Genomic DNA, 10,821 nt, shown 5'->3' on the forward strand with positions numbered 1-10,821 from the left:
AAGCCCAGCCGGCTTCAGAAGCAAAGTAAGGCCTGATTAAATGGATGCTCAGGGGTTTATAGCGTGCTTGGGTTTCTCCCCGCTGTTTCAGTTCTGCTCTCAGGGAATCGAGGGAAGCTTTTTTCCTTTGTCAACTGAAAAAAATAAAATAAAACAAAAAACTTTCCGTATGATTTACTGAGATTCCGACAACTAGAAAGTAACGCCTCATCTGTCACGATTTCAAAGGCTCCCCTTCCAGCAAGGACACATTACCACCAAAGGGAAGAAAGGGCATTAACAACAGGGTGAACTGCCATCTCTCTTTAATAGTGCGTCGCTCTTGTCTAGCAGGGAAGTCAGCAAAGCTCAAATCTCTCTGCAGTGATCAGGAAGTATACAGCATTTTATGACTTCAAAGCACTGTACAAACATCAGTCTTGAGGCCGAGATCCTCAAATTAAGCTAAAAACACAGGATGGACACACTTTATCGTCAGCTATATCCCCGACTTCTTCTTTTAGAATTATGATCCTTTTAATGCATCCTAGTAAAAGTAGATGTGGACATGGCATTTTTTGCTTATTTCTTGCATTTCACACGCTGCATCTTTTTGGCAGCATGGCTCTGGGAAAAGAACGGGAGCGCCAGCAGATCACATGGAGAAGGAAAAGTATTTTTTACCTCCCCAACACAGGTGGTATTTTTACCCAAAGTTCGGGTGATCTGGAGGGGTGCTGCCACAGCAAAACAATGTTGAAGGCAGGTACAATTTGAAGTCTAAGCTACTCAACAGTGTTAACTTAAAAAAAAAAAGGTTAAATTCACACAATGTATCAGAAGCTTGTGCCTTATATACACTTAAAAATGGTTGCAGTAAGAAATGAGCTGTGCCCTGCTCTTCACAAAGTCCTGTCCCGTACGATAAAGCTGTCAGCCACACCATTTCATTCTCATAGTCTTTTTTTCCCCCTGGACACATCCTTTCCACCGGTCTCATGGGGATGCTGCAGTCAAGGGCATGGCATGGCCCCCATCCTCAAGTTTTCATCTGAGTTTAACCACTACAGTCAGACACGGCTCAAGCCCCTTATAGAATTCATCTTACGCAGGCGTACTGTTCCTGGACTCAGTTCATTCAGGAGTTGTGGATGAGCGGAGAGCAGGGGAAGAGCAATTAAATGCAACAACCTAGATTTAAACCCAACACAATGTCAGATCAGCTCCTCCGATTACACCATACTGGACAGTCAATAGTGAGCGACACCCCTGTTATCAGCCGGTTCTTTTAACTCCCTCTGAACTTTGATTTCATCTAGGCGTCTTGAGGGTTTCTGCATTTGGCTTCTACTGAAGAGTCAGTAAAGGGTTACAGGTGACAGGCACTGAGCTGTCATTGTCCAAAAGAAATAGAGTTGGTCTTGAATACAGACCATGGAAGCTCACATTTTTGGTCAGCTACTTTGCATCCAGGGGTCTTGGATTCTGCTCCAGACATACAGACACTCCAGGGCACACACAATAAGGTACCATTTTTCAGAGATAACAGTGGAGAAAGAGGAAAGAGCCAAGCTGTTCCCAATGCGATGTGTGACTTGAGGACAAAGAGCTGGCTTATGCACCCCGGCAGCAGTCAAAGGCAGGCTTACCCAACTCATCCCATCTGTCGTCGTCTAACACACACTGCCGATCAAATACTCAGCGTAGGATAAAAGCATCCTTTTTATTCCAATGGAGAAGTTGCACATACCAAGTCCTTCTGAGACGAAAGGACTTATATTTCAAGAGCAACACAAGTAACACATCTTTCACTTGTACTCTCCATGATCACTGATGCATGTGATAACGTACGCGGGCTGAACACAGGCTGCGGCCTTCACAGGACAGGCCAAAAGGGATACAATGGTTATATCAAGGTGAGAACACATTTGATAAGATCAGTATAATCCCAAATAACCCCATGATTTCTAGTATGGTGCCCATTTTGGAAGTTACATTTGGGAGGGAGACAAAGCCCCCCCCTCCGATCGCTGCTAGACTGTAAAGTTAGCCTCTGTCATAGCGATGTGTACATGGAGCAGAAAGCCTATGCCACTGAAGGGTTCTGCTGTAAACCCATGTCTCCTATCCAGGCTTCCATGGCTAGACTGGGTTAGTTAAGCAACAGGTAGCACAAAACCCAGAAGTGACAGGATGTTTTTTAAAAAGGATCAAGGGAAGTTACACTACATCGCTTGTTGACTTGCTCCACCACTGCCCCATAAGGTTCACGGCATAAATAAAAACTGGAGGGGGAAAAAAAAATAAATACATTGGCTCCTATGAAGTCAGAAGTGGTTTGGGCTGCATAGTGGGGGTGGGGGGGTGGGGAAGGGACAGAAATTTACACATTTTGAGACAAAACAGGAAGCGCCTGCAAAAGGAGGAGAGGAGCAAGCAAGAGTTTAAGTGTCCTCATTCATATCCTGGCTGTCTGTCCGAGCGATTTTCCGGGGAGGCGCCGAATTCTCACCTTCTATTTCCACTTGCTCTTGATCTCTTTTCTTTGCTGCATTCTGTTTGAAGCAAAGAGAAAGTCACATCAGCAAAATCCACCACCCCGATCTGCTGCGGAGGTGACGACATTTCAAGTGTCGGGTGATACATTCCTGTACGCGCAGATCTTAAAGCTCTTTGGGGAGAGGGGGTGGGGGGAGAATGCTGCTCTGTGGGAACTAGCTGGTGAATGCTACCATGTTTTGCCCAATGCTGAGCTGTTTATACATAGGATTTTCCTTGCAGACTGCTCTCCTACCCTGGCGGCGATGCTGGCAGGCAAACCTTCAGCCTTTGCCTCTTTTAGTTTGGGGATATCAAGTGTTTTGGAAACACTAATAAGATCCTTGTTCTCTCCCATTGCTTTGATCCAGTCTCTGAAGTTCCTCAAACCTCTCTCATGCTTCTCACACCACCAGCACAAGGTGGGGAAGGGCTTTTAGTCCCATCCTTAAAAGCTCAGGGACTAACAGAGTCAGGCAGGAAGCCTGTGGAGAAGCAGGGATGCAGATCTCTTGAGTTCTAGATTAATGCACAGGAGGGCTGGGCCAGCTTGCTTTCTGCTCATGCACGTACTGAAAACAGCAGGCCTACAGCAAGCAGGGGCCTTGTGACCCCGTTTCTCTTCCAGCGAAGCAAGCAAGGATTGGATCAAAGTGCTTGTCGCGATTAACTGCAACCCCTAGTGGCCACACCGATGGGAAGCACGCAAGACAAAGCCCCCCGGTCTGAAACCAGAGACAAAGGTTTACATGGAAAAAAGCAGGTCCGTACCTTTTTGTCCCATTGCTGATGTAAATAACGCAAAAGTATGTTCGTCTTTTCTGTTACTATGACTGTCAAAGAAAGAGAGAAACCCTCTGAAGGCACTTCTGAGGCACCACTGAAAACTGCCCAGTGAACAAGACTTCATTTCATGTACAAGTCATCCCCCTTCTCAAAAGGGCGCACACACGACCACTGGCTTTTCATACCAAAAAATTACAATAATCATTCAATAAGGACAGAGAAAAATATGCATCACTGGTAACAAGATGAGCACCTTTAATCTCTTTGGAGCTACTTAAATCAAACCCCTACCCAGAAAGCAGAGATCTGAGGTTAAAAACATTCAAATGAGATTAAGTGCATGCTGGATTTTCCATGCTAAAACTCAGAACAACGTTGCAGTCCACATCACTAGAAACCTCACACGTAAGAGGGGCACACACTCACTTTGTTCAGAAGGATATTCCCTCGTGGGAAGGTATACTGACGGTCTTCTATTCTGTAGGAGAATCAGAACAATTACACAACAAAATAACAATGAAAAAACCCCCTCCAGCCCACACTCCAAGGAGAGGTAAAAGCTCTGAGAAGGCCCGCTGATGACAGCAGGTTCATTTAAAGGAAAAACACAATAAAGCTGCACATTGCAGATGACTGCCCCGTTATGTTATAGCACGTAGGTGCAAGGTTTATTAATTTGCATGGAATAGAGGTCTCATTTCCGCACGGGGCTCCACATCACTAAACTAAAAAGGTAAAATATGGGAAGGAAATGCACCAGAACGCCAACATACTTCAGAAAGGCAGGCTGTCTGGGGAGGTCTCCTCCCCTGGGATTCTGATAAGCAATCCCAACTCATAAGGACATCACTGGTCGCTTATTTTAAGGGAAGTACAGCTCAATTAAAAACCATCTCAACCGCAGCCTCCTCTGGAGCTCTTTATGATTGCGATGCAAAGACCCATCTTCTGAAGCATCCAGGAGACTGAACGTATACGCTACTCACCGACGCTTTACATACAGAGTCTGCATGAAATCTACTGAAGTTGCTTTTGTTGTAGACAGGTAATCCTTTCAAAAAATCAGCCTACAAGGAGACAGAAGACAGCATTGGTTACTGCATTAAATAAAGAATTATACAGCAGATGAACCAGATGAGCTCAGAGGAGCAGCACAGGTGGGTAAGGTTGGTAACAGCTACCAGGTCAAATGTTGGATCTGGAGAATGAATATCTGCTGAACTACGGAAACAAGTCTAGTGTCCTACCCACTGGTCTCATTATCTAAATTGCCCGCACCTAAGCACCTTTATGGCTCTCCGGTAAAGGCTTTGCACCGATCTACTGCCATTTTCATAGAGGAGGATTTTTAACAACCCCGTTGCCTGCAGCTATGCCGTAAGGTTCTGTTTGTAAAATTAAGTCTGTCGGTGAACTTACTGGAACTTGCTTCCTGAAAGGTTTTAATGCGACTGATTTAAAGAAAACAAGCGTCCTTTGCGAGGTTAACGTATTAATCAAAGCTTGAGAATTAGTCGGAGATTTTTGCTATGAACGCTGTGTGGGTTTTTTTTTTGTATTTCAGCCTGAAGGCTGAGAGCAGGCCGGCCACTTTCACTTTCAACTGCCGGCTGCTCCACCCTGGCTCTCGCACGCTAGCACAGCGCTGCACTGCACATGATGCAGGGGAAGGTTTCAGTGAAACGAAAAGAAAGAAATCAGGGGATGGCCTCTGCAAATTTGGGTCTGTTGAAGTTGTGGGTCAGCTTGGACCTGACCTTCTGCTTTTGAGTTTGGGTTAGAGACAAAGTACACAAAGAAACCCTACTGCTGCATTGTGTACTCAGCAGATCAAAGGGAACAAATGGCAGACTGTTAGCTTGCCCATCCTGTGGCAAGCAGCCAGCTATCTACTAAGTCCCACGGGCCACCATGCACACCAAACTCTGACAATTTGATGGGCTACAGGTGTCTGGCGGAAAAAAAAGAGGGAAAAACCTCAAGGAATAGCAGTTTTCCTCCTGAGATGTTAGTAACCACAAGGGGGTTGGTTTGTTCAAATGGGCTTCGAATTAAGATGGCTACAAACTCCTCCAGCAGACGTCACGGCCTGGAGTTTACTGCAACGTACCCCTGCGAGTCACCGTGCTGTACGTCAGGGCAGCTGTGCTAGTGGTTAGAGCTGCTCCCTCTGGACCTAGCTTGGGATGCACTATCAGTCTGACCGCTGGATGTGCAGGGTCACATACGAACCGTGATGGCAGCGTGCCTGACTCGCTCCCCAGCCCGTGCAGACTAAGACACCTGGGGCAGGCAGTGGCAACAGGATCAGTAACTTAGTGGTGAGCTGCACGACAAAGGACCGCCAAGTTCTTGGGTGGGCGCTGGCTGGTCCGTCCTTCACTGTTCTCTGCCAGGTTTACCATGGCCAACAATGGCAGCGCCTCATGGGAAGCATCCCACCAACGCTACCAGCAGAAGACAGGAGGTGTGCTGCAGCTAAGCAAGCTAAACTGATGCAGGGAGAAGGGGGGTGATCTAGAAACAGAAGGGGGGAGGTCTGTTAGTCAACCCACCGTTGGCCCAGATCCAGAACCACTCTCATTCATGATGTGTCTATAGCGAAAGGATTCCCAGTGACCTTTATCCTTCCTAAGAACGAGGAAACAAAGGGGCAAATAATGCAAAAAAGGCAGTAAGTATGCTCCTTGGGGCAAGGGTGGGCTTTCAGCGATGTGCTTACACGGTGGTTTGCATGCTGGGGTCTCTGTCTGGGGGGGGGGCATGAGCCCTACCACAAACCCAAAACAAGAAGGGAAGATAACAGGGACAGCAAAGCATGGGTGTGGGGAAGGAGTGGGAGCAGTTTAACCCCCTTCCTTACCCATGTCACCGAGCAGACAGTGCACAGGGGCCCCAGTCAAAGGTCCAGGCACTACACACACGTAACGGAAAGGCAGCGCTGGGGCTGGGGCGCACGATCCCGGCGCTGCATTACTTGTTTAACAGCAAGACGCAGAGCGTCTAATGAGCAGTTATTCAACCTGAGTGTCACATGCAACAGCGGGAAGGCAGAGCCCTGCTGAAATGCCGCGACCTCGCAGGAAATTAAAAACAAAAACCGAAAAACCTCTTTTAATGGGAGCAATTATTTTCCTGTTGGTTACTGTGGCAGCTTATTCAAAGCAGCAGCCTGCGATGAAAAACATTATTTTTTTACTCCGTCCTTGCTTTTTAAGTCAATGATTTTGTTTTCCGGTTTCAGCCCCCTTTGCAGTCAAGCTTTTAGGGGTTACAGGACCAGATTTAGGACTCGTGAGATTGGGTCTTGGCTACCAGGTGTATCACAGGCTCCCTGTATAAATCACACACGAATTGCAAATCTCTCTTGTGCATCTCTAAAATGGGGACAATACCCATGCGTGCATCATCTGCCTCGACAGAAATCTCTATCAAGGACAGGGACCATTTCTTGCTTGTCTGTGCAAACCCTAACTCAGAGCCACAAGCCAAGTTTGGGGCTTCAGGCTCCAATGCAACAGAAATAAGCTTTCATCCAGATTCTGCTATTCACCACCATGCTATATCAGGTGCACCTCCCCCCATAGGCTATTCTTTGTACTTTCTTCTATATCCCCCTATTGTCGGCACTGGGCTCGGGGGAGACATGCTATCCGAAAGCTTCAAAACTGAGAAAGAGCCAGGTCCTTCTGGTGCGACCATAACTGAACATCCAGGCATCATACACTCATTCAGGATTCAGCACAAGTGTGTAACTAGGATTTCTGATCCACGCCGGTTGTATTTATCCTCCTATTTCAGATGAACTTTGCTAATGCCCCACTACAACGCAAACCAAATGCACTTTCTTCAGTCTCTCGCAGCACTCAAATGCCAGACCTTTTGCACAACTACACTGACCTAGCCACTTCAGCTGCTCTCTACTAAGCCCCAGCTCATCCGCAGTTTCAAAGCATGGAAGGAGCAAAAATACACTTGTTTTTCAGTAACTCTCTCTCCCCTTACTGCACCTTCTTGACTCAATGGATATATCCCAGGTGACACAGCCAGCATTTTGCTTTGTGATAGCCTGGGTCACTGTGTTCCCAGAAAAGATTCTGTTATTGTACAATGTGTTTCTGCAGGAAACGTTGAGCAAGCCTGCATCTCGACATCCTTAGAGCACGCTGAAAGATCTCCTTTTAGAAGAGCTTTTCTCCAAACAGTTGTCCTGCAAGGCACCTGACAGAGAAGGAATCACTTGCAATGACTAGAGGCTGCTGCAAATAACCCCCAGCTAGTTTAAAAACTACCTGAGGATGCCCTACTTTCTGGGAGGTATCTAATCATGCTGAACCCAAAGGCACTGCTGTCAAAGAATATTACAAAAGTATAAATGCCACACACAGAGACCTGAATTAGCAAGAGTTCAGGTCAAGACAAGGCACTTCAGCTAACTTCTACAGAAAGCAGAAAGAACTGGGGTTTTGCTCCTGATGAGACCTACAGTAAGACTGTGTAAGCAGAGAGCAAGGTGACTTGGTCTGTAGAAGGGTCAGATGCGGCAATGTTTACAGCTTGGGTTCTCTCCTCCTCCAGCACTACAAAGCGATGCTGCATCCCTCGACAGGAGCTGTAAGGACTTAAAACAAGGCTCTGTTTCCTCGAGGCACCAAGTGAAGAACTGTGCAATCAGTCCATGGCAGCTGCGCAGTTTACCAGGGGACTGAAAGCTAATATTTCTTTACTCTGCCAAGTGCCCCGTCAAACTCTGTGTTCTGTCACCAACATGAAAAGGTCATTTAAACAGTGAAGCCCCCTCTCCAGAGATCGCAGTCAGAACCCCGTTTTGACGGACTGCAAATAAGTAGTGATTGAAGATTTTCCAAAAGCCGTCTCCCCCACAGAAGAGAGGGGACGGCAAAACACCCGGTTATTTACTTTCTGGGCGATGTGTTTCTTGGTGCCTCCTAAAATACGTACAATTGTCCCCACGTTTGGGCATCTCAGCTTACCAGAAGCCAACACAGGACTGAAGCCACTCTCTAGATATATATCTAAAGATAAATGAGATACAGGAAAATAATTTTATGATGTAAAAGTGCTTTTCAAAGTGTCAGTGGACTCCACCAGTATCAGTCCAGCCTTTCCCATTTCAATGACAAAAGCAAGACAAACATCAGCCTTGCATCGGACCAAAGAGAACTACAGGAACCTCGCTTGTTTGCACCCACACGGCAGCACCACAACACCTTAGCTCCAAAGGGAACAGGCAAAGAAAGGCTTGAGTTTCCCTGGTTACTAGCCACAACCCTCTCTTTCCTACACCAGGAATTATTTGAATGATTCAGCTTCAGCCTCACTGGAAGCCTTTACTAGGCATTGATCATAATTAGAGATACGAGCAGGAAAACAAAAGCAGTACTAAAAAACCTACAGAGCTCTACCTCTGACTGTTCAACCGACCTGCAATGACGCCACAAGCCTAGCTGCAAATTCTTTTTAACTTAAGGGACTGGAGATCACGATGGCGATAACCTTGTCCACACAAGTTTGAATTTCGCCATCAGGGTAGCTCAGTCGAAGTCTCCAAAATCCTGGAATAGACTCCTTGGAGGAACTGGTGGAAGCCCCACGAGCCCAGACATTCAAAACTGGACGAGACACACTGAAATGAACCCTGCGTTGTTGGGTTTTTTTAAATTTAAATCCAAATCATTTCCCAATCTCTTCTGGAGCAAAGCTCCATATGTACCTAGAAAGCTTCGCGGGCCATAAAGATACACCCAGGCCAGTATTCGTTTCTATGGGTCCAGGAAAGAGAATCGCCCTGCATTTACTGCAGCCAGGCCGTTCTCTCTTTCCTGGACCCACAGAAACGAATCGCCCTGCGTTGACTTCAAGAGATGTGGGCTAGCTCGGAAAGTGTCGGGTCGTTCTCATATACATCACGTGGGACGTGCTGGAGGAATGATTTGCTGGCCGCTCTCGGCCTTCCTGGATGGGGCAGGATAGAAATCCATATAATAACACTGTCTCGGAGGATCACGATGCCCCTTTATAAACCCGTGGTGCGCCCACGCTTCACCCAGCTCTGGTCTTTACACCTCAAAACCTGTGGTGTAAAGAACCGGGGGGGCGTCTGCTCACCAGGGCACTGCTCCAGAAGACAAGGTCCAACGGTCACAAACTGCTGGAAGACCGTTTTAAACCGGACATGAGGGAAAACGTCTCGACCGCCCGAGTCTCCAGAGTCTGAAGCAGACTCCCCAGGAGCGCAAGCTGGGTGCCTTGGATGTTTATCTTGCTGGGGCGACGTGCAAGGTGGCCGTTCGCCCGGTTTTCTGCCGCCCCATCCGTTTGATACGAAACCGGACGCCTTCCCTCTTCCACCCGTCCGACAGAACGGCGTCCGGATCCGCATCGCAAAGCCAGGCGGTCCTCTATCAAACCGGGCGAACGGCCGTCCTCGCGATGGGGCCCCGGCCGACCCCTGCCCCTCGAGCGGGCGCCGGCGCGGCCCCAACGCCTGCGACTCCCGCTGAGCGCCGCGCAACACGGACCCCGACCGGGGCAAAAATTGGGGGCGATGCAGAAAAGGAGGGCGTGGGGGGGAAACGCTGGCTTGAAAAACCTCCGGCACCGTGCCGCTGCGCTCCACCACCTGGCTTGTTATCTTAATAATCATAATCATCATCACGATAGCAATGATAATAATCATAATAATGAGGATAGTAATCATCCTCATAATAATAATAGTAATGATAATAATAATAATAATAATAATGATAGTAATAATAACTGATGGTGATGATAGTAATGATAATAATAATAATAATAATGATGATAGTAATAATCCTCATAATAATAATAATAATAACAACAACAAATAGTGATGATAGTATTGATAATAATAACCATGATAAGTAATGATAATCGTGATAATGAGGACAGTAATGATAATAATCACGACAGCGGTAATGAGAATGGTGATAATAATCGTGACGACGGTAATGATCGCGACAGGAATGATAATAATGATGACAATGATAGTCATAATAATCATGGTGACAGTAATGATGATGATCGCTGGAATATTAGTGATGATAACACTAATGATGGTGACGACACCGCTACGGGGGACAGTAATAAAGACAGACGGTGATTAAAATAAAAGGATGAAGGGAAGGGAAGAAAGAAACGAGGGGGGGAGGGGAGCGAGGGAGGAAGCGGCCCCCCAGCCCGGTCCCCTGGGCCCAGCCCGAGCAGCGCGGGGAGGGGAGGCGAGGGGGGAGGCCGCCGCCCCTGAGGGAGCATGATGGTGACGACACCGCTACGGGGGACAGTAATAAAGACAGACGGTGATTAAAATAAAAGGATGAAGGGAAGGGAAGAAAGAAACGAGGGGGGGAGGGGAGCGAGGGAGGAAGCGGCCCCCCAGCCCGGTCCCCTGGGCCCAGCCCGAGCAGCGCGGGGAGGGGAGGCGAGGGGGGAGGCCGCCGCCCCTGAGGGAGCAGGCCTCGGCCCCCGGGGGCCGCC

The 10,821-nt window shown here is 47.7% G+C and overlaps 1 protein-coding gene across 4 annotated transcripts; it reads right to left on the reverse strand.

Annotated features, from left to right (window-relative positions):
* Positions 1–288: 288 nt before the first annotated feature.
* DDA1 (DET1 and DDB1 associated 1) lies at positions 289–8,346 on the reverse strand. Of its 4 annotated transcripts, none has more exons than XM_025196364.1 (7): positions 8,298–8,345; positions 7,790–7,924; positions 5,859–5,934; positions 4,290–4,370; positions 3,730–3,781; positions 3,289–3,350; positions 289–2,534 (listed from the first exon to the last, which is right to left on the reverse strand). In XM_025196364.1, exons 2-7 carry the CDS (start codon positions 7,900–7,902, stop codon positions 2,424–2,426), a joined length of 495 nt encoding a protein of 164 aa, XP_025052149.1. In that variant the 5' UTR covers positions 7,903–7,924; positions 8,298–8,345; the 3' UTR covers positions 289–2,423. The 4 variants fall into 4 exon arrangements, with proteins under 4 accessions (XP_025052149.1, XP_025052150.1, XP_006017477.2 ...); XM_025196365.1 differs by having other exon boundaries at positions 8,266–8,315; XM_006017415.3 differs by lacking the exon at positions 7,790–7,924 and having other exon boundaries at positions 8,298–8,346.
* Between the last annotated feature and the right edge of the window lie 2,475 nt (positions 8,347–10,821).

Source organism: Alligator sinensis, unplaced genomic scaffold, assembly GCF_000455745.1.
Source record: "Alligator sinensis unplaced genomic scaffold, ASM45574v1 scaffold1295_1, whole genome shotgun sequence".
Classification (NCBI taxonomy): domain Eukaryota; kingdom Metazoa; phylum Chordata; order Crocodylia; family Alligatoridae; genus Alligator; species Alligator sinensis.

Excerpts from the sequence above, each read along its gene's own strand:
- DDA1 (XM_025196364.1), bottom strand. The coding sequence starts at position 7,902 with ATGCAGCATCGCTTTGTAGTGCTGGAGGAGGAGAGAACCCAAGCTGTA. Across the intron at positions 3,351-3,729 it reads GGAATATCCTTCTGAACAAA|TCATAGTAACAGAAAAGACG; the intron begins GTGAGTGTGTGC and ends TTTCTTTGACAG. Across the intron at positions 2,535-3,288 it reads ATCAGCAATGGGACAAAAAG|AATGCAGCAAAGAAAAGAGA; the intron begins GTACGGACCTGC and ends TGCTTCAAACAG.